This window comes from Branchiostoma floridae, chromosome 8 (genome assembly GCF_000003815.2).
Source record: "Branchiostoma floridae strain S238N-H82 chromosome 8, Bfl_VNyyK, whole genome shotgun sequence".
NCBI lineage: Eukaryota > Metazoa > Chordata > Leptocardii > Amphioxiformes > Branchiostomatidae > Branchiostoma > Branchiostoma floridae.
In genome coordinates this window covers 23,619,638-23,643,969 of record NC_049986.1, presented here as the reverse complement: position 1 = coordinate 23,643,969, position 24,332 = coordinate 23,619,638, and the positions used below count along the sequence as shown (strand labels likewise).

The 24,332-nt window shown below is 40.9% G+C and overlaps 2 protein-coding genes across 2 annotated transcripts in view; both read left to right on the top strand.

Annotated features, from left to right (window-relative positions):
- LOC118421994 (fibroblast growth factor receptor homolog 1-like) overlaps positions 1-17,600 on the top strand; it is a 28,669-nt gene extending 11,069 nt beyond the window's left edge. The window contains exons 18-22 of the mRNA XM_035829497.1: positions 15,220-15,339; positions 15,513-15,592; positions 15,775-15,915; positions 16,233-16,323; positions 16,802-17,600. Coding sequence (XP_035685390.1) covers positions 15,220-15,339; positions 15,513-15,592; positions 15,775-15,915; positions 16,233-16,323; positions 16,802-16,861 — 492 coding nt within the window. The 3' untranslated portion in view covers positions 16,862-17,600. The remainder of the gene's footprint in view (positions 1-15,219; positions 15,340-15,512; positions 15,593-15,774; positions 15,916-16,232; positions 16,324-16,801) is intronic.
- A 2,778-nt stretch (positions 17,601-20,378) lies between these two features.
- On the top strand, positions 20,379-23,451 carry LOC118420722 (histone H3-2-like). The gene is made up of 4 exons (XM_035827677.1): positions 20,379-20,630; positions 21,932-22,014; positions 22,379-22,450; positions 22,760-23,451. Exons 2-4 carry the CDS (start codon positions 21,942-21,944, stop codon positions 22,969-22,971), a joined length of 357 nt encoding a protein of 118 aa, XP_035683570.1. The 5' UTR covers positions 20,379-20,630; positions 21,932-21,941; the 3' UTR covers positions 22,972-23,451.
- Positions 23,452-24,332: the final 881 nt, after the last annotated feature.

Sequence of the window (24,332 nt, the reverse complement as noted above, 5' to 3'; positions counted from 1 at the left end):
AAAAGTCACTTGTCAGACGTGAATCTGTCTTCGGAATACCAGAGGAAGACTTCGGAAATGAAGAAAGTAATGAGACTGAATGTATAAGGAGTATTGTTCTGTTTCCCCGCCCAGATACCAGCTGATGCTGCAGTGCTGGAAGTTTAACGAGAAGACCAGGCCGGACGCCACGACTGTCAGACAACAGCTGGAGGCCGATCCCAATGTGAGATATTTATACTAACAAATAAAGCTGTATGTAGGATGGCTCTTGACATTTCTTGATGTCAGTCATTTTATTATGTTGTTGAGTAATGAGGCATTGTTGCTATAACGTTACTGTTCCTAATCTATTTCCCTTTATTCCATCAGGGCTTCTTCTACTACAGCATACCTGTCGCCGCAAACGGGGCAATGACCACGCCGGTGTGAGACCATAGCCACACCGGTATGAGACTGTATGGCGCTTCAGTCAGAGCCGTCAGTCCAACTTAGTTCAAAGCACTGAATGTAATGTAAATAATTTTATATTACCTCTGTCGGTCAATTCTGATCTTTATTCTTGTCAGCCCTACAGCATCGGTTGTAACTTAACAGACCCGATGTTGGAAACACATGTCATTTCGTGCAGGATGTTGTCAATTAAGTTTATCATGTTGTTTATTGCTAACTCATTGCTAAAATGTGTCAGCTTTATATCTATCACTCTACACTCTAAACTAAATGGCCTTTGTACAGTTTTGTAAACAAAATGTATTCTCTCTGTGACATTTCTTTGTCGTTGTCAGTTATAATTACCGATTAAGAATCCTTAGACAAGATAGGCACATCGTGTATATGAAAGCATATCAAAATGTTTATCACTTGAATCTGTAATAAATGGCTATCAATTTCCATAACGTAAATGCATTGCAAATTTTGTCATGTTTTTGTGCGTGTTTAAAGACAATATTAAATGAAGCTGTTTTTATCCATTACCCTACCCAAATGGAATCTACCCATGATATAATATTTTGGTTTGAATATCGCCACTAAAGGTGGCATATCTCACTGCACTTGGGGCACCGGTGGGGCACTACGGGGTTCGTTCTTCGCGGCACTGTCTGTATGACTTAGAAGATAACAGATTTATATTACACAAAACGTAAAAAATCGTTCTTTGTCTCTGAAATTCGTTGAGTAATCTTTCAAACCCAGCAGTGCCACACTGGTGCACCAAGTGCAGTGAGATACCACCTCAAGGTCCGGTAAGGATTTGGTAATACGTTATTATTAACGCCACGAAATAAAACATATTTGCACAGCCCTGGAGTCACTTCAGTGTAGCCGTATTCCACACATGGTCAAGCATTTTGATATATAGACGATAGTTATATCAAACCATGGTTATAGTACACCATATTTAATGAATACCTTATCAGAAGGGCTAATATTGGTTCAAAGTGCTTACTGCCGATAGAGCGCAGTTGGTGGGAGACTGGAGCTTAAACACACCTGTTATTTCTTCACACCTGCACGGGTAAGTGTTGAGCAACAGTTTACGCCACAAGACCATTGAGAAGAGTTTATACCGTGACTTCCCCTGTAGGGTTCTTCATCCCACATTCCTTGTTGTTGTACATGTATGTGTAGCTGTGTGACAAAGGTAGGCAATAGATTACCATTTGATATAAGTTTCGTGTATTTTTAACTTAATGTGGTTAACTATAATATGGTATCCTATATATATATATATATATATATATATATATATATATATATATATATATATATATACTCGATTACCTGTGGCAATAAAGGGAGACATCACACTTAATGTATACTGATTTTTCTATTCATCTGTCTATTGATGACACTTAAAAGATCGGTATCAAGGTATTTCTAACACAAATACTAATGTTTTACGTTTTTTTGCTAGCTTGGCAGCAATTCTAGCTCCATATAGGTGCAGTTGTAGTTGGTATGCTAGCGACAGGACACCTCTACGTGCAATAGGTGCACCGGTGTTAACGGCTGTTGTTTGTAACGGCCACCCCACACCTGTTCGTTCCCTACCTGTAACTCACCTGGTGTGCTCTCAGGTGACCTGTGCCTGATAACAAGTAACCTGTAAGGCTGAAACCCTTCTAGTGACGTGATAACGAACAAAGAAAACAGGCTATTGGTAAGTGTTTACACAAGACGCTGCTGGTGTTGGGTCGGGGGTTCCCCTAGTTCGAACCCTGTTACTCAGGCTTTGTTTAGAAAGTTCCTTCAATTTAGACGATTTGGTTCTAATTAACCAGTCTCTGGCAGCGAGATATTTTGTAACACGGGCTATGAGTTAGGTTGCGTTTCGAGATAAACGTTGCAAGTAATCCTTGGGTATCCAGTATGCTCGCATAGTGACAGCAGCAGGACTGTTTTGCGGCCGAAAAAAAGTTTGTTTGGGGGCTTCTACAAGTAATATTATAATCTTCACTACGATGAGTCATCATGAAAAAAAATTCCCTGCCAACTAGTACTTTCTCTGAAACAAACAAATGTCAATACGGAACTTGTAGGGACTTGATATACGCACGAATATGAACTCCCCTCACATCTTAGCTGCTATACTCTAGAACGCATACAGCTATAAGTTAAGTACGTACAGACACGATGATTCTGCCTACACGATGATATAGGGATATCTACTGCCGATATAATTTCTGCCTTTGAAAGTCACAATGATTTCTTTATGTTCCTTCCATTTTACATCTTTACGTTGGTGCCAAGGAACTGGTTGTTTTTGTACCCATTCTAACGACTGCCTGACAACGCTGCAATGCCTATCAACATCAAGTACTGATAACGGCGCTAGGTCTTTGTGTAGATGATATTAATCACAATAAACGGCACGTCATAGCTTTAAATAGATATATCAACCACCGCGTTGAATATTAGGTCTTTCTTTAAATAGCGCTCCGGCACAACTAAATGGTTCAATACTGAACGGCGTATTTCCTGAACCTATTAGACTTGGGTAGGACACAACTCCTTCGAGCAAACTTCTTATAGCACAGGTAAGCCAAGGTTGCATCTTCTCTGCTTTATATGTTGTTAGGAATACGGTTAACGGAGCTGGAGTTTGGTTGACAAGTATCCCGCACTGGGAAAAGACAGTTCAAGAGTCGGTCACATTCATGTCTTGTTGTCTGGATTTTCAGCAAAGGAAAGCTATGGAAGAACAGACTGTTAGCAATGATCTTCTGCAACCTTTATTGTCCAAGACAGCTGGAGTTTGTTAGACAATGTGATCCTCGACTGCTCTTAACCTGCTGTTGAAAGACTATCGGTTAGCGTACGACGAAAGTGACCTGCCCTTACGGTAAACATTTTTATACTTAAGTTCTTTCGCTATCAGCAATTTTCCTTGCAAGTAATTATCATATCGTTGCTCTTATGTTTGCAGGGACGTGTTGAAGCCTCCTTGTGAGATGAACGGGGTCTTGACCCTCTCTGTTGCCCTTTTTCTCCTCTTCTACCTTCAGAACTGCCGACCTGCACTTGGCGGTGAGTGCGTGCCCTAAATGTTATAACGTTATGTCCTTGTTCAGCTTAGTTTGGTTTAATACCGCATGTCATCTCATTACTCTTTTTTGCCACTTTGATTCTATTCAACGTAAGATAAGATGGGACAAAGTGGTGCTGAACTCAAGTTTTGTAGCTTATTTTGCCACTTCCATTTTCTTCTGTGTTGTATTATTAGTTCGTGGTGTCAACGGTCACACAGTCAGTGTAGCGGACGCGTTACCGACACGTCACGTTCGATTAGGCCATGTTGATTTGATTATATGGATGACATCCTCCGGGAACTCTAAAACTGATGCGAGCGAGCGAATAAAAAAAAAGTTTGGCCAAAAAAAAAAAGTTGCCTTCAGTATGAAATCAATGTGGCCACTGGAAGGTTGAACATAGGACTAAACACACATAGTATGGTATACCATGATCCTCTGGACCTGAATTTTCTGTACTGGTACCTCCCCCAACCAACAATAGATTTTTTTTCTTTCCGTCCTTTCACATCTTATTCTTCGACTTTAGATTCATTTTGGCATTCTATATATGGCATTAGTTATCTGTTTTCTGATACTTTCTTTTTTCAATCTATGGAATATTTGTGCTCATTTTACAGCTGCTTTGCACAATTTATTGTGTGGTCGAAAACTTTTTTTTTTTGGAAATGGCCGAAAATTGGTGCGAGCGCGGATGTCATCCATATAATCAGATCAACATGGCCTTACTGACAATTCCGCCCTGACTTTGTGTCATTGGAAACAAAGTTTTTAATGGTCGCGCACATTTATTTACCATATTAGGATGTACGCATCAGCTGACCGGAAATCGAGGCCACATAATAAGTAAAGCGGATGTGACGTCAGGCCACTGTGAGTGGGACATCACTACCGATCCAGGCAGGATTATACTGGTAACTATTCAAAGTTTATTGCTACATGTAGGTACAATTCTTGAATGGTGTGTACATGTAATAAAGATGATGAAGATGGAAAAGTAAGCTCACAGTGTATAGAGAGCTGCATTTTTACTCATAATTATGTATGGCAAACACAATTATATACATTGTGTGACAGTCACTCGGTCTTCAAGCAGAACCAAGGGAATGTAATGCAATACGTCGATACACTGTAACTTTTGTAAGTACTTTCTGAAGTGTACGATTTAACATTATTGAGAAAAAAGACCTGTGTTTTTAACTCTGCCATTACTACCAATCAGTGACTCGTGCCAGGTGCAATGCTTGATATCTGTTATTGGCACATCGTTGTACAGAGCTAAAACTGACCTGTCTTTACCAATTCTTGATACGCAGATTATCCTTACAGAAACATCTGTCACTACGTAGCTGCAAATGTTTCGGTTTATCTATATTGCAAACAGAAATGTATATTTATATTTCAGCCATACATAGTATGGTGAAATATATTGTATTCGTAATGTTTCTTCTTTCTTTCTTTCTTTCTTTCTTTCTTTCTTCTTTCTCCTGTCAAATCTTCAAAGTGATTCATCTCCGCCGTTCCTGGACCGAATGACCTGAAATTTGGCACAGGGGTAGAGTGGGCCAATACCTTGATGCTTTTTTCTCAGTTTTTTCATATCTGCCTCTAAAATGATTTTATTGAGATTTTTTGGTCAATTTTAGACCAAAACTGTATATTTTGGCCCCTGTACCCTGGTATTACAACCAAATGAGCTGAAATTTGACAGAGATGTGCCTTGATAATGCCCCCATATAAATTCGATAACACTTTTGGTGTATAGTACAACAAAATGCTTATTTTTGCGATTTTTTTACCAATTTTTGACCAAAAAAGGACACTTTTGGCCCCTGTACCCTGGTATTACAACCAAATGAGCTGAAATTTGACAGAGATGTGCCCTGATAATGCCCCCATATAAATTCAATAACACTTTTGGTGTACAGTACAACAAAATGCTTATTTTTGCGATTTTTTTACCAATTTTTGACCAAAAAAGGACACTTTTGGCTCCTGTACCTTGGTATTGCAACCGAATGAGCTGAAATTTGACACAGATGTGCCTTGATAATCCCTTCATATAAATCCAATAACACTTTTGGTGTACAGTGCAACAAAATGCTTATTTTTGCGATTTTTGGCCAATTTTTGACCAAAAAAGGACACTTTTGGCACCTGTACCCTGGCATTACAATTAACTGACCTGACATTTGGTATAGATAGGCATTAGATACTTGGTAACAAGATTCAAGTAAAATTTTTGACATAAACAACTTTAAAATGATTAATTTTGGCACTTTTCTGAGGGGAAATTTGTTTTCTTTTGGCCTCCTGACGTGACCTTCCGTGACCCCGCACAGAGCCACACCTGTGCGCGTCAGCCGGAGAGTTAATTGAATCAAAGACCTAGCCAATCAGCGAAGAGGAGGCCAAAGGCTAATTAATATTCATAAGCGGGGCCTCATGATCCCGCATATAGCAGTGTTCCCGCCAGGGGGAGCGAAGCCCGCCTAAGGCTCTCGCATTTTAGACTATTCAGAAGGCTTTATATTGTATCAGTTCTTAGGGGCATATCTATGATAATCGCAGCAGTCACTTAACTTCTCTTCAGGAGTTTAGCGTAACACTATTTCAGGTCAAACCGTCAAAGGCAACTAAAAACAAACTTTAACGTTACTGAGTTCAACAGTACTTATAACTTGTTATCCGAAGTTGAAACGCTAGCGATGGTATTTTCGCTGCGCTGTTAGCTCCGTGCGACTGTTGTTGACGGTCTTATAACGGTATATTTTGCACCCCTGTACCCTGGTATGAGTAACATTTGGTATAGATAGGCATAAGATAGTTGGTAAAATGATCCAAGTGAAATTTTTGGCATAAAGTACTGTAAAAGGCTTAATTACAGCACTTTTTTGGGGGGAAATTGGTTTTCTTTCGTTCTCCATGCCATGACCTTTCGGACGTTCACCCCACAGAGCCGACATCTGCACCTGCGTCTAGCCGGCAGGAAGAGTTAATTCAATTAATGGTTCAGCCAATCAGCGAAGAGGAAAGCGAAGGCTAATTAATATTCATAAGCGGGACCACACAATACGTTAACTTGAAGACTCAGGCCGTACAGACTTCTCGCCAGGATTTTTTCAAAGCGTCGGACAGGGGTCCGGGGGCCGCCGACTGTCCCTGGCGGGGTCCAGGGGCAGGGCCACTGTGGGGGGGGGGGGGGGGGGAAAGCCCCCCCCGGAAGCTCTTGCATTTTAGACTATTGAGAAGGCTTCTTTTATCAGTTTTTTTAGGGCCATATCTACGATAATCGTAGCAGTCACTTACTTCTCTTCAGCAGTTTGACTTTAAAATATTTCGGGTCAAAGCTTCAAAGACAACTAAAACCTCATAAACAACAAACTTTACTTAGCTCAACAGTATACAAAAATATTGTACGGGTTGCCATCCTTAGTTGAAGCGCTTATTTATAGCGCTAGTATCTTCGCTGCGCCGTTAGCCGCTGTGCGACTTTTGTTGACGGTCTGATATCCCTACGTCGCCGCCTCGCTGATATTCCCACGGACATGTTTCAAGAAAAATACCCAGCAAAAAATGCTGTTCTGCGTCAAATTCTATTCTATAAAACATGTGGGACTCAGTGTTACAGTCTAAATATTTTGTAGAAGCACCGCTGTAGGAAAGAAGGTCCAAGCAATGTAAAACATCACGTAGCATGAAGTTCGCTGTCAACTGGCACACAGCACATGACTGTTTGAAACTCTAAGTCTAATCAACAGCCGTGTTTGATTGATAGCCGGCGGTCCTTTGATGAAGTCGGCGAAAGGTGCGTTAGTTAGAAAATCTGCGTTTAGTTTTGATACGTAATTATAAGTTAGACAGTGGCGAGAATGATTATTTTCTCATCAATATTTCTCTTCAGAATTATTTGAACTTAATTGTACATCTAAACAATTGGCTTACCTGTGCAATGTTTATATGATTAATGATCAGTGTACTGAAATCATGTATAACGTATGGCTCCTAGTCAATAGATCAGCATTTTCTCTATAGTGACCACCTGTCTATAGTGGCCACATTTCCTAGTGCTGTTGTTGTTTGACATAAACTTTGAACATTTAAATTGTAAGTAACTTTAAATTGCCAGAGTTTCAGCCCAATAAAACACTCTCAGCGCCAGGGTATGAACAGACTGACCAGACAGACGAAAATAAATCCTCGAACAAGGTTCAATCGTATCTTCCGGGTCTGGCAGGAAGTTGTTAAACTAAAATAAGAATAGGCTCGATGGCTGATTGCATACAAAGTAAAACAGTTTAACAGTTTTACAGCTTGAAGAAAACAAACGCTCCTACAGTACCTGCACCTGCTTGATAATTATTAAATCGTATGCCCTACTTGAATAAAAAAAGTTCACTGCAATAATAAATGTACCCACATCACAAGGAGCTTATACTTTTTTAAACTTACACCTAGTTATCGTACTGAAAATTGTTAATGACATTACATGAAGTCATTCAACAATTTTCAGTCATGATGAAAATTTTCTGAATGGAAGGTGTGATTATTGTCATTTTCTGAAAAATAGAAGCAAGCTCTGTTTTTACCTGGAATCAATTCACAATACCAGTCCACTTTGGGGGATAATGTACTGTTAAGAGGATGTTCCATTTTTGCGCAGGGATGATTTGGAACAGTCCAATGTTGCGTGGAAAGGGGTATGGCTGAAATATGCTGTATTTGCTCTTAAGCAAATGTCGGCCTTTCTAGTTTTCTTGCACATCTGGAAGAAGTTGATATTTTATTGTCCATTTTAGATCAATTTCGATTATAGATTCTTCCAGCGAGGAACTGACAACTGCACCGGTGATGTTTTGACTTTTTACGACGGGGGATCATCTAACAGCAGGCTGGTCGACACGTTTTGTGCTGTTCGGGAAGGTTCGCACTTTCCTTCTTTTTAGCATTTCTTTGTTTTAGTATTGATGTCAAATAGCATTCTAAGACATCTACCGTTGAATTATTTATTTATCTTGTTCATTTATTGAGCTGTTCCTTTTCCACAACAGTGGATGGTATAGTGGAACAGGTTATCCCTGTGAAGGTCACTTTTTCATGGCCACCATACCGACACAAACGTAGCAAATTAATGAATGAATGAATGAAGACCTTTATTGTACGTTTTTGCTTTCTAACAAGCTAAGTACAGGTCAAGGTGAATAGGATGTATTCCCTAGTGATTCTAAGTCTCTCCATTTGTGTAGGATGTGATACATGTACTAGTATGCACAAGTTCAACTCCTTCTCTCTTCTTAAGACAGTTGTAAATGTAGTTGCTGGTGGGGTTTAGAATACATGGTTTGTCTAATTGCGTGAGGAATGTAATTTTTTTAATGTTATTTAAATATCGAAAGTATGGAAACTTATCTTTGTACAGTGAACAGTCAACAATAAAATGACACTCGTCTTCTATCTTGTTTTAAATTAAGTGACAATATTGACAAATTTGGCATTCACCATTAATAATAACAAAAATATTTAATAAATGTTCATGTAAAATAAGAAACAATTTCTTTTAAACAACATATAAATCAACCTAGTACATGAACTTGACTGAAAAGAAATCATTGACTGGGTGATACAAGATACAGAAGTATGACAGTGTAGTTCTCTTTCCAACCACGCTGTATGTATCCCAGGATTTGTAGCCCCCTTCCACCTATCCACGGCCAGTACCGGGCATCAGCTACACGTGGTCTACAACCACAGCCATACAGATTTTTGGACAATGGAATTCAACTTGACTTTTACCAGCAGAGAAACTAGTGAGTAGTAAGAAGTGTAGGCAGGTCTACCTGTACGTAGCGAATAAATCTGCATTAAAGCCGCTTCCACCACACATTTGCATAATTAATGACAAATTTAAGTAATGCACCAGTTGTAAAGGTGAAATCATTTGGCGAAGATATGGGGTCGTGCATATATGTACTTTAGACGGACGTAGGAGTCAAAATATTGGTCTTTCTTGCTTATTTTCAAAGTTGACCTGAGCACGGTAATTTCTCCTTCAAAACGAATAGAGGCGATTATCTAAAACAATCAGCAGTATCTGTGGATTGACTGGTGTTAAATTTTCCCTCCTATTCGACATCAGAGGACGAGCCAGTTTTCGATGACAACACTTTCATCCCTCAAACAGAGGAAGACTTCACAGTCCACACAGCTGGGGTAAGTACGGACTATACTACGTTCTAAGCACTCCAAGTACCATGTATAAAGATGCTTTTATCACACAATGACCCCAGAGAAATACGACCTCTTAATTCTACGGAAAAATAACGTACTTGCTTGTGACTCCAAAGAAATACGTATGTGTCTCTCCATCTGTACAATCACCATATGTGGCGACGTCTTATTATTAAAAAAATGCTAATCAATAATGCAACTCTAACTGCTATTTGGAGGCTTTCTACCGTTTCTTCCATTTCTTTAGAACTTTGTGAAAATCAAGATTTTCGACTGGTTCACATACGACGAAAGCAATTTCTCGCCGTTCGGCTATAGGACTGATCGCAAAACGGCTTCTGGCGGTGGTGAGTGGTACTACAACACATCAGAAATATTCTGAAAAGTGTCCTTTTGCTATTTATCATTTACAGTAAATCAATCAACCAACCAAACAATCAATCAAAGAGTACCTCGAAGACGCGTATATATCCGGATCCAGGTATTGAGACCCACGCTACTGGGTGAGTTTTGTAAATGTCTAAACTGGCAGTGACTAAACGTAGCTGATGCTGTCTGAAACATCCAACCGTTTACAAACGTATCCAACTACTTAACTAACTCTTGTATTCACAAGAAATCAAGTATGTAACGTTAAACTATGGGGATTTACACCTTGTTTTGTTGTGTCGTCACACAGACATTCTGGATTTCTACCTCGCTGTTGATGACAATCTTCTTGACTTTGACTTGACGGCAGACACGGTGTACTCCTGTGAACCCACTCACCCCGACACCGTGGCCTCCACTAAGCTTTTTGTAAACAAGCGGAGGTAGGCCCACTTATATCGATATTGTTTCAAGTTCATGCGTAATACGTACATATTACCAGACTAGTGAATCCATTTACATTTGGAATCCACTATCTTTGTACTACAGTGATGTTAGTAGTCTTATTGATATACTGGTGATGACGACTGTGAAAATCTTAAGTTTGAAAATTAAATGTCTTCTCGTATGCAGGACATTTCCACTTGAAGACTGGCCATGGATCCCCTTCTACACCCGTCTTCCTCTGAAGGAAAGCGCAGCATATGTCAAATACACGTATTGGAACGTAAAGGTAATTGCACTGCACCTCTCTTCCCTTTGCTATTGCGAATTTTTTTTCAAAAGTTTGCTTCTCTCTATACGACCTTTTGCCACGTGGATTAGCATACCTTACGGAAACGTGGCTTCAGTAGTAAAGTAACGTCTGTACGAGTGACGGATGTGGAATGCGATTTCGAGTTATTATTTCAGACATTTTGATTTTGGTTCATGTCATATTTTCGGAAAATAATTACATCCTCTTTAAGGAATATGATGTAGAGAAGTAATCGAATTTTGATTCAACAGAGCGTATTTGTCGAGGAAATGGATGATGTCACGTCTTTCTGCATCTTGTTTTAGGTCGGGGAGGAGAATGCTGCTCTTAATGAGATTAAATGTGCGACCAATGGGCAAGTCTTCCGCACTCAGGTCATAGTGAACGGTGGGGACAACTGATTTTACTTTATTTTTAAAATGACTGTCTGTCTGTCTGTCCGTTTGTTTGTTTGTCTGTTCTACCACAGCTCAATATTCTAGACATGCCCGCCGATTAGATGAGGGTCAAAAACTTCATATTTCAACAAGCTGTAACCATATAATCAATTGCATACTTCCATTCACTGCGTCGTATGTCAGTGTCCACTGAGGCGTGCATTTATTGTTCTCTACAGTTTCTTATCCGATGCTGTTCGTTGCACCCCTCCCAGGTGCATCCTATCTCAGCAAGGTCTCGCTCTACAGTTCTCCTCCATGTCATGGCTTGTCCCCCATCTTTATAAGTGATAACCATTCGTATTTCATCGAACAATTGGGTGAATACCTTATTTGCGGCAAGGATTCAGTCCCAAACGTTGACAATCGTCCATACATAAAAAATGTGATCACGCATCACGACACTGGGCTATAAGATATCCAAACCATTTTTTCCATTTTTAGCCTGTCCCATCGGGCGGTTCGGGCGATTTTGTGCGGAGCGCTGCCAGTGTTATAACGGAGCCTCATGCCACAGCTTCAACGGGGCGTGCAGGTGCGCCCCTGGCTGGAAGGGAAGGAACTGCACCACAGGTGGGCTCTGCATGGAAAGCTGAAAAAACATTCTGCAAACTTTTCTCCAATGCGCTGTACACATTACGTTTCACTTAGTTCTGCATCATTTTACCCAGGAACGTCGTGTATTTGTTGTAGCTGACACCAATTTTTTCTTAACTTGAAAGTTAATCAGTGTTGGTAGAAGTACTAGTCATTATCAAACTATTCTAGCTATAATTTTGTGTTGACATTACAGTTAAAGTAGATTTTTTTTATCAGTATTCCCGGAAGTGCGCATCAACCCTTCAACCAGCGAACTGGCCGACTTGCGGTACGGACAGGAACTGCAGCTCACCTGCACCGCCAACAACCTTGACGTCACCGACATCACGTGGTCATTTAAGAGTGACGTTTCTGGTAACCTGCTGAACGTAACAAGCAGCAAGAAGTGAGACTTCTTTTGAAATTACCCAGATGATGGTCACATAACGTGATTCGCAGCTAAACTCCTGACTTAAAGCTAAACGACATATTGATGGTTCGTATCTACCTACTAGGGGGCTATAGTGTCAACTGACTTTAGTTTTTTTTATTAGAATAAAGAACTAGTGTAAAGAAACAAGCAAAAAAATACGTTTAATTGAGATATTGTGACGTAGTACAAAACATTTTTTTCCTTTTCGTCCACAGTTTTTCTGTTCTACACCTCAGCTCCCTACTGCCTGAGTACGAGGGTCACGTGGCCTGTGTAGCTCTTACAAACAATGGAGTGAAATACAGCGACATGGTGGACATCACGATAACAGGTATCCTATATCAACAGTTGTTTTCTTGGGGGGGGGGGGCGTATCGATGCTTCAGACTCAATTATGGGCAAATAACTGCAAGCTGCAAGACGAGGAGCAAGGGGATTAAAGGGAAAACACACACACACACACACACACACACACACACTTACTCACAAGTTCGCTCCCTCGCTTACTAACTCACTTACACACTCCCTTTCGCAGGTGCTCACTAAGTTCACTCACTCATTTTAAACACTCACACACTTGCTCACTCACACACAAACGTTCGCTCGCTCACTGATTTACTCGCTCATTTACCTACCCATGCACTGACTCTCGCACAGTCATTCTCTCACACTAGCTCGCTCACTCGATGTGGTATATTGCAATGATATAATGCCGTGCTGTGATATTTCAGGTTGCAAGGATAACCTTTACGGTGAGTTTTGTGACCGGGTCTGTAACTGTACCGAACTGGAGACCTGTAACCGGACCCTGGGCTGCATCTGTCAGGGGGAGGGGTGTCCGGGTGAGCCACTTTCATGGACGTTCTTTAAGTTCGATGGATAACAAAGGCTGGCCTCTGAATTCTGTTGTTCCACCAAAGCCGACCATGAGTATCTTTTAGCTGATCCGATTTGCCACAACTGAATCTTTAGCTCAGTGTGATGATAGTCACGAAGACATATCCATGGTTATCGTTATCATTCTTCATAGAGTTAAGTGTCATGGATTATGTACATGTGTTTCAGACAAGATTGCAGTTACGTTTATATATGTATATATAAAGGGAGAAGTACACATGGCGAACCCTATTTACAAGGCCAAGCAAGTAACGCATACTCTTTTCCAGAGCCGAAAGAACCGGACTCCCTCCTCCTGGCCATCAGCCTGTCAGCAGCCGGGTTGATTCTCCTCCTGCTCGGCGCCATCTTCCTGCTCCACAGGCACAACAACAGGCTGCGGGTCGGCAACATCGACGATCCGGAAGTCTTCCGACTCGAACAGAACCTTAAGGCAAGTTTTGACCTTAATATCATGTGGGTGCTGTGATTCAAGTACGAAGGCCGTGTGTACATTTGTTTTCAACTGCCTACTATGTTATTGCATAGACTTAGATTTACCATATGTATTTAATGTGTTAGATTAATTTATTCCTAGTCATATGAATAGATTATTTTCTAGGTTATTCTTCATAAAGCTATGACAATCCAGGATAAAAACTTACCTCACCCAAAGGACAAAGCTTGAAGTCCTATTCCCTTTATAATGTATGGGTGATTAGTAAGAACCTTATAAACTTTATGTAGATTAGAAATTTATAGAATACTGGTTGGATTCCAGGCCATGATGCCGTTCACAGAAGGCTCCTCGTCAGGCAGTATCGACATGGAGCTGCTGAAGGAACGGGAGATCCACAGGAGCAGGCTGCAGGGCGGACAACTTCTTGGAGAGGGCGCTTTTGGACATGTCGTCAAGGCAACGCTGACGCATCCTGAAAAAGACGATATGACAGTAGCTATTAAGAAACTCAAAAGTAAGTCTACGGTTGCTATGAATGAAGTTTACGTACGCGTGGTTCATTTTTAATTAGTAGTTTACTATGTTAGTTGAAGTGGTCATAAAATCATCTTCTCGTTAAGATTACAAAGTTAATTTAACTGGTAAAAACTTGCATAGAAAAGATTGTGTATTGTGAATTTCATCAGCCCTTCCGTTTTATCGGGCAATTTATTCCTTTATGTGCTAACGAATCTCAATCCAGACGATGACGACCCCCAGACCAGACAGGCCCTTTTGAGGGAAACCTGCATCATGTTGTTGTGTGGTAACCATGACAACATCATCGGGCTGAAAGGCATATGCTTTAGAGACGGTCAGTACAAAATCTTCGTGACTCATGAATGTTGGTTTTATGCATTGCTATTTGATCTATAGAAGGTTTGGGACTTACGAGTTTGAACCTTAATGTGTAGCTGTTAAGATAGGATTGCAAAAGTGACAGGTAGACAGAAGAGCCCATTTAATACAAGAAATTGTTGCGGGTCGTGTACACATTTCCCATCTGCTATGTGTCGTCTGCTTTTAATACATTGTTGCCCTATTGACACAAAAGTGTCAGTTATATAAGAAAAACATTCCGAAAATTATTGAGAACGGTCAAACAAGTCAAGTTTGTAATGAGTCCAGTCCACAGTTGCTCCTGCTCTTTTTCCCTGCAGGTCCGCTCCAACTGGTGCTGGAATATGCCGAACACGGGAGTCTCCTGCACCTGCTGTGGACGTTACGTGCGGAGTCCAAACTCAACAGGACCGTTCTGGTCAACAAACGGCACATCTTCGAGAACATGATGGTGGAAGTGTGCTGCGGTCTGGAGCATCTGGCAAGCAGAAGGGTGAGAAACTGTTTAAGATCAGTTCTACCATATCTTCCAGAAGATTCCTGGTTGAAGTACTATGTTTGGCGATTAGGACTAATACCTAATCTAGGAATTTCTTTCTTAGAGTTTAGACGTTTCTCATAATCTATTTGAAACGATTGATGCCCAAAACTGCTGTATACTGAGTTACCTGAATTCCATCTGTTCCCAGTTGGTTCACCGAGACATCGCGGCCCGGAACATCCTGATCTGTGGGAAGGGAACCGCCAAGATCGCGGACTTCGGGCTGGCTCGGGACATGTACGCTGTGGGGTACCATCGGCAGGACGGAGTAGGTTAAACTACATAAAAAGCATCGTTAGAATCCAGTGGACAATGAGACTAATTAAAGCTAATCAAGATTAAAGTATTGGTTTCTGTTCATCTGAGATCCTTATGGCTATACAGAAAAAGACAAATTCGTCACATCACTAGTAGTTACAAACTGCCTTCATGTTCCCCCAGGGTAAAGACCTCCTGCCGCTGAAGTGGATGGCGCCGGAGGGCCTGAAGAACGAGGCTAGGTTCACCCACAAGAGTGACGTGTGAGTATGTTAATACAGAGTGCGAACAGTTTAGACTGTCTATATTTGCCAAATCCATGTGCATGGATCAATCTTAGCTAGCTTGTTTTAGTTTGTGTAAATCGTTCTGGTCGTAAGTTGTGAGAAGATATCCTGGTGGCGATTACTCAAAGCCTGACGTTGGTTTTTATTTTATTTTCCAGTTGGTCGTTTGGGGTTCTGTTGTGGGAAGTTGCGCAGCTGGGCCGCACGCCGTACCCTGGGATGGAGGGGGCAGACAGACTGTATGATGCTCTGCAAAACCACTTCAGACTCCCCAGGCCTCAGCTGTGCACAGATGAAAGGTACGTCTCTGATGTTTGTGGAGAGGATAGGGGAGGGGTTACTCGCACTGTAGGATGATCTACTATTCCCTTACTAAAATGAAAGGCTTTCTGTGCAAAGCAAAGTTTATGTTTACATTTAAGTAAAAAACAGACTGGTAGGTATTCACTTTCCGGTACTGTTGACCCACTCCTGTCCTTACATACTCGGATGCGTTGCTTGTAAAAAGTGAGCGGGTCATTAGAATACTCCAGAAGGGTAGCAAGTCAAAAAGTTCAAATTGGGAAAGGTCATGGGTTGGATAATGACTATCCTTCTGTTTCCTATTCCCGCCCAGATACCAGCTGATGCTGCAGTGCTGGAAGTTTAACGAGAAGACCAGGCCGGACGCCACGACTGTCAGACAGCAACTGGAGGCAGACCCCAATGTGAGATATTTCTGCTGTTGTCTGTTGTCTGAATAGGGTAACTTGGCTGCCTATCGCCGTTACGCTACATCCAAGATTATACAACACCGTCTACATTGTATTGTTTTCCTGTATAATGCCTCGGATAGGACGTTAAATGGAGGTCCCGTGTCTGGGGAGAGCCACACCCCAGGCACGTTAAAGAACCCCCACACGTGCGATGGTGCGGTGTGCGATGGTGCAAGTCCTTCTGTCTGGAGTTGGTGGTTCACTTCAAATCACCCGGATGGAGGCCTGGCGAACCTCTGTCTCGTATCAGCCACATGGTAATTTACATCATTCACCCGGACCGGAGACCTGGCGCATCCCCGTCTTGTAATTAGCCATACGAAAGGGTATATCACCCCGTCGTGTGTAAGCACGTCGACCGATGATGATGGTGATAATGTTGCATGTCGTTGTTACTATTAATACAATGCTTTTGTTTGTAATTCTTCAGGGCTTCTTCTACTTCAGTACACCTGTGGCTGCAACAGAGGCACCAGTAACTCCGGTTTGAGACCGCAGTAGATGTCAGAAGAAAGTCGACTAGTACTTGTGAGCACCGCTAGGAGGCGTGCATGAGCCTCCAGTCATCCCTTGCAATATGGCGACATTCAACACACAAACATGGCACCGGAAAAGGAAACGACGTAAAATGAACTATATCCCACAATAAAAAAAATTCAATTGCAGTGATATGTTGTGACGGCCATTTTAGGTGAAAGGTCATGGGATGAGAATAGCCATATAGAATGTTGCATGATATCATCATCCCATAACGGTAGGAGAAGAAAGCTGTAGTTTTAATTTGCTTCTTCATTTAAAGTTTCCTCAACGGGTCGAACCAGGTGTAAGGATTATCTGCTTCATGTTTTTAATATAGAATCTTAGTTTGGGTATCCTTCAGTTTCTAGACACTGAAAACGGCAGAAACACATAGAATTAGTTTCCCTTTATGCCGTCATGGTTAAGTTAATGTTTCAGTTTTCTTCTAGAATCTTGTCCATTTATATACCACGTGTCATTAATCTGGCCTAAGCTTCAATACCTGTATGTATAAAAAAAAACTCAAAAAATGAGGATTGTGTACAGGGTGCTACCGATGGATTTGTTCGTACATTCGGAGTTTACATACAGTAGAATCGCAAACCACTCGAACCCGTGTCCGAGATGTTCTGTTTCCGCTACTTCTTCTGGAACTTTGTTTTTCAAATAAACTGTATCAATGAAAATTACCATGAGACAAGGAGACATGAAGTTTAATATTGCTGAAAGGTTGTTTTGTCAATTAGCACGTGTAACGTTAACTCGGAGTGAGTGAGTGAGTGAGTGAGTGAGAGTGAGTGAGTGAGCGAGTGAGTGAGTGAGCGAGTGAGTGTGAGTGAGAGAGAGTGGGTGAGTGAATTAGTGAGTGTGAGTGAGTGAGTGTGAGTGAGGTGGGTGAGTGAGTGAGTGAGTGAGTGAGTGAGTGAGTGAGTGAGTGAGTGAGTGAGTGAGTGAGTGAGTGAGTGAGTGAGTGCGTGAGTGAGCGAGCGAGCTACACGTTTGGAACTTTGATTTTCAAACTAAACATATCCATGAATGTTACCTTGAGAGAAAAAGACAAGCAGGTAACATCACAGTGCTAAAATGTAGTTATGAAAATGTTTTTGTCAATCATTACATATAACGTAGTTCTAGGCAGTGTTTCGCAGGTGTAGTTATAGCTATAGCCTGTGTTGACACAATCTCTCGCTGACTGGGGTTAATGACCCCCTCCACGAGTGTTGACACAATCTTTCGCTGACTGGGGTTAATGACCCCTCCCCTCCTCGAGCGGCGGCAATTGTAGGGTCGGCCGCTAGGGGCGCGATTTTAGTCAGGCTTTAGTTATAGATATATCAACAGAAAATGAAATAATATTAAACGATCAGAATCAAACAATGGAGTCCGACATAATCATCGCGGCAGTACTATTCTTACGTTACAGAGCCCAAACAGTGCAGTTTTCACCAAAAATGTGAATTTTACAGTTCCTTCATATGGATTTTTCATGTCCGATTGCAAAATGGACGCCCCTTGACGAGATTCATCCAAAACACACAAATGAGCCACAGTATCAAACAGAAGTCTCCCCATATGCTGCTCTGGGAAGGTTTTAATCCCTCTGGTCAAGGATTTTAATAACGTTATATAACGTCCTTGGTCTGATTATGTGCCAAATGGTACCTCGGTTTGTGCGGAAATAATTCATATAAACCGGGTTACTGTTTTAGTGATCCAATATCGCCCCTCTGTCAGCTTCTGATTAAGCCATAAAAGATGTCTTTATGAAGACACGATCGTGGAAGTTCTGAAACTCTTTCGTTTCCCAGGATGTTGTTTTAGCTCACACTAACAGCCATTCTCTGCCATTGCGTAATCACCTACAACATGGGTTTCTTTCTTCTTTCGTTAGGGCTGCCGCCCTCATCTTATTGAGGATTCTGCTTTATTCTTTCCAACATATATACTTATTTCCATGAACGGTTCCTTTCACATAACTTAGAGATCAATACAATCTGTTAGCCTTTTAATAGATGCGTCAAAAAGACAAGAAAAAAATTCGTTCACTCCATAGATTGTTCTTCTAACTCACGCTAACAGTGCTCCTCTCTTACTGTTCAATCACTTGTAACAGAACACCTCCACACAGAGTTTCTAGTGGCACAACAATTTCTTCTTCTCCTCTAACGTTTTTAGACACTTCAAATTGCGGGACCAGCACAATCTGCTAGTTTACCTCTATGATACCGTCATGATTACAGTTATGATAACGACGAGTTCTTCAGTGTCTATGTGCTATTTCTTTCCTCTCGTTTTCACAGTCTGAGATAGTGTATAAGGAGAGCTTTGTTTCTAATGAGCACCTAGGCTTTAATACAAAAGACACTGAAGCTAGGAAATACTAATAAAAAGCTACGCAGCATCTTGTCAGCAAAGTTGACGATGCTGTTTCTTCCCCTCTGCGTGGAAGTATAAATTGTGAGAAAGAAATTTTGAAATAATTTCAGGGTGTAAGATAGTCATATTCACCCCGAGTTTGGTAGAATTCCTCAGTTTGAAACTTTTGAGGGTTTATTTCGATATTTTCCCACAGAGGTTGCATAACTTCTTTTAAAGGTAATCTTTGAAATGGTTATGAAATAGATTCGAGTGGTTATGAAATAGATTCGAGCTGTTATGAAATAGATTCGAGCATGACAGGTGTGTTTACAGTTACAACAACAACAACTGAAATAAGATCCCAGCATAATTGTGGGCACACCAGGGCCCTTCTCTAGACATGACATCGTCGTGATTTTTCTACCTTACCCTGCTGGTAGATATTTATATGTAGGGAGGTTTACCCACATTTATACTTACACTGTTGAAATCACATCCAATTACATCAGCCAATCATCCTTAGATTTGTAAATGATGATTTTCGTAATGTTTTCTAATGGCCTTCAAAAACTTTATTATGTAAGTTTTCTAGTCACTTGGATTTTAGCCGACGTCCGTGCTTTACAAGTCTAGTCCAACTATAGTATAAACAAGCAGCGAGCTTACATGTGGGTACTGTAATTCTCCTCTCATTATCTTTCAATTTTGTTATCTTCCTTGCAAAATGTACGATTATCCGAAAATATAATAATCATTATGTAATATGATTATATTACATGATTATATACTAATTAAAACACGCAAAAGAAACAACCGGAACAAACAACCAGAAGCTCCCCCATTACTGGCGAGTTTTTAATCCTTCTGGTCAAGGATTTTGCCTCCCTGAATGCACAATACACGCTAACAAACTTGATAAGAAATTGAACAAATGAAGAAGATCTCCCTTGCTGATAACACAGGGCCCGCTCACTCAGTTATTACATACATATAACAACCTGAGAATTTTTTTTAATCCTTCTTACATAAGTCACTCCGTGGTTACATCACCCTTCGGTGGTTACATCACTCTGAGGCGACACATTGCAGAGAAAAATTTGAAGATGGCATGATTTCAAGGCTTTCCGTGATTGGATGTCGCGCCCACCTTTTACTTGTCACCTCATGTAAGCTTGAATTTGATTGGTCGTATGGAGAGGTAAAAAATTGCATAATTGCCCACTTCTGTCTAGAAAAGCCCAGTAGCAGATCCATCTCCGCATTCTACGCTGTTGTTGTACTTCAGCCACGTCGGACGTTTCTTCGACAGTCTTCAATCTTCACCGTGAGGTCTTCACTTCATCAGTGACTTCGTCAGTTTCTTCGCCCGTCAGTTAAACCAGGTGAGTTTCTCACTTCTGTTCTGCTTTTTAAATCAATCTGAATGACGCCGATGGCTTCCTTTTCGAACTAATTTTCTGCTTTCTAAATTGGCCTGAGTGTCACGGATAGCGTCCTTTACTGAACAGGGACGCCAGTTTTTTGGTAGATCATTACTTGTTTCTATGTTTTTAAGCGTTTGTTCCAGTATCTTTGTGCTTTTCACTAGATCTTAATCTCATTATGTTCGTCTAGAATTTTATTTTGAATGTTGGGTAGGGCTCAAAGTGTGTCTTGTCTTGTTGAAGCAGGTATTGTTTCCATTGGCATGTTTGTTAAGGCTCTAAACAGGCAGCTTGAAGTAGTTAAGAGATCGTAGTTTAGCGGTTTTATCTACAGTTTAGCGGTAGGTTTGACTCTGCCGTGAAAGTGTTTCTTGTCTTGTTATAACACGAATCAGATACTGTTTCCAGTGGCAGGTTTGTGTGTGGACAGGGGTTTAGCGTAGTTGTGCTTGGGCCAAGTTGTGATGATATCTGATAGATGGTCAGATGTTACTATTTCAATTATACACGTTTCTTTGGGCCACCTATAGCTAGCGGCTTTCCGTGTTTGAAATGTGCTCAAGGCAACGGATTGTCTCGCAATTATGTCCGTTTCTTCCTATGATTGTGTAGACGTTACAGTAGCGGCGTTTTTTTTTTTGCTTTTAGTGCTAGTGCTATTTTTTTTACCTGGTTCAGTAGTGTAAAGTAGAGTAGATCTATTTCTGAAGCTACCGACATGTTTTGCTCCGCAGTCGTCCCTCAGTGAGACATCTGGAGCCGCGTACACGTGCATGTAACTCCCATGTAAAACTTGAATTCAGCCTGTTACTTGTTTCAATAGTGTTACCATGTATTTCCTTATGTATATTCACTCAAATTTCTGAATTACACTTTAATTTCGTTAGTAAGTTCTCATCTGAAAAATATTTTAGTCATGTTGGCTGGAGATAGGGTTCCGAATCGAGAGGAATATGTGGAATTTAGGGTACGCTGATGCGGGACACAGTAAAATTAGCCAGGCTTCTGTTTGTGTTGGACCGCTCAATCAGCTTACGTAGAAAACTCTGGGCCCCTAATTACACAACCACGCCCACAGAGCTGACAGTCATCAAACCTTGGAATCTATTTCAGATTGGTCTTTTTTGACAGCTTTAGATTTATTCCAGTGGCTGCTTTTGCCGTGTTGCCGATTCATAAACATTTTCTAGTCCAGTCGTTAATGTTTGCTATGCGGCACAAGCCTAAACAATTGACTCAGGTCTCTCTTTTTTCTCCAGACCGAGAAACATGAACCCTACAACGCTGTTAGCCTGGGGAGTGGCGGCCCTGGTGCTCCTGTCCGCTCAAGCGGCTCCTACAGGTTAGTTTAGTTGTTATCTCCCACCTGCTGTGCTTGTAAACATTTCTACTGTTCACAGTGTGTGCGCTATCATGTACTTTACGCAGTGTACTACACTGCTCTCTCCCCCTTCTACCTCTGAATAATTGTTCCTGTTTGTATATTGTCAAACGTTGTTTTTTTTCTCTTCCTAATGCATGGTATTGTTGTCTCTGTTTCCTGCAAGTAACATATCATTTCTGCCTCTTCTATGTTTCAAATTGGACAACAACCTGGTAGTAAAGAGGATGGGAATTGTATGTCCCGTTCATCTTGTTCTCAAATCTCACCTGGATTATCTTCATGGTGAATAACATTTTCCTTCCTTTCTCCAATGTTTCTCCAGAAAACATCGAGCCAGCAGAGGAGGATTTTCCCCCTCAAACCCAACCGTTTGTCGAGATCGACCAACAGGCGGGTAAGGGAACCCACTAAGCTCTTTTGATACTTTGAACGTAAATGAATGTCCAGTACATGTGCCAATCCTTTAACACACTCCCAAAAACATTACATAATCTACTGACTCTTTCCAAAGTAAAACACATTTCAAAATATCATAGCTTTGGTGGAAGGAAGATAGCGTATCAACCCTTAAGCTGCGGGAGTTCATGCTGTCAGTGCCAAGTTTGAAACTAGCTTGCGGATATACCCGTGTCAGAGTAACGGCTTTAAAAGTCTGCTGTGCAGGATCGGGTGGATTTTTCATGTCTGTATTTTCTGTACAAAGTCACAGAGAACCCCTACCAGACGTCGACTGAGCTGCCCAACCCAGATCCGTCCTTCGAGCATCTGGTGCAGGAGATCGCCCGGGAGTTCAATCCCAACCTGCGCTTCCAGAGCTCAGCGGTCATGGCCCTGCAGGAAGCCAGCGAGGCCTACCTGGCTATGGTCAAAGAGGAGGACACCGAAGAGGACACCGAAGAGAACACCGACCTATAATAAACATAGTATTTACCCACTGTTACTGTAACACAACCCAGATCCGCCTCATGTAACAGTAAACAGTTCATATATGCCCCATACCCTCAGATCCTAGTAATATTTTTTTTAATTTTTTTTTATTCATAAGAAAGTTATTTTACAATTGTATTGGCCCTGTACAGATATGAATTGTCTATTGTCTATCTAAATCAAATCATAAGAATATTCTAGTAGTATACTGTGTCATCTTTATTTTCTGTTAATCGTTTTTCTTTGTTAGTAACAATGTTTATTGACTGTCATCGAATCTGATTTCTGTTTTAATGTAAGCTTAACTACAATCTACTTGCTACCATAGGATATCTGTAACACAACTTGTGTGATGATAATACCAACTTCTATGTTAGCAACAATGTAATTTACTGTCAGCGCTAACAGACTGAAGGTCGGACTCGCAATGTTGAACAAGAAAAAAATAAAATTCATCCTTGAATGAAATAACTTGTTTGGTCTTTTCTCCAATGGCCCTGTCATTGTTTCATGAGATAATTCAGAAACACTTAAGAAATGGTTGAGGATAAATTAAAGTTCAAGATAAACTTTAAAGATTCAGGATTAGACCACAATACAAGACAGTCAAGAAAGACTAAAGAAATTGATGAAGACGACACAAAATGGTCATTAGATAATTAAGAGCTCTACGTTTTTGCCATGTCGCACGAAAAGGGTCTGGTATCTACAGTTTCAGTTTATCAAAAGTCTACGCCTGATAAGTTCACAGTTTTAATCTAGTAACATTCCTGACAACAGAATTAACATCGAAATCTAAGTGAAAATAAGTTGTGGAGTATGTAGACCATGTAGTGGGGGGAGGGGGGAAAGGTCAAAATCCTTGACCAGAGGGATTAAAACCTTCCCAGAGCTGCATATGGGGAGACTTCTGTTTGATATTGTGGCTCATCTGTGTGTTTTGGATGAATCTCCTCAGGGGGCGTCCATTTTGCAATCGGACATTGAAAAATTCATATGAAATAACTGTAAAATTCAAATTTTTAGTGAAAACTGCACTGTTAAGGCTCTATAACATTAGAATAGTACTGCCGCGATGATTATGTCCGACTCCATTGTTTGATTCTGATTGTTTGACATCATTTCTCTAGGACAGGCCTACAATTGCAATTGCCCAAACTAATATGACGTAAAAACAAACAAAAAAATGACGAATTTCAGGTACACACACGGTCAAAGTGGTGGAGGGAAATTTGAATCAGCGGTAAAAATCAAGCATTTGGAAGCGCCAAAAAGCAGTTACTCAAGCAACTGGATATGATTTTGGAAACGGTTCAGACGTTTCGGATAGTATTCACTATCCTTCGTCA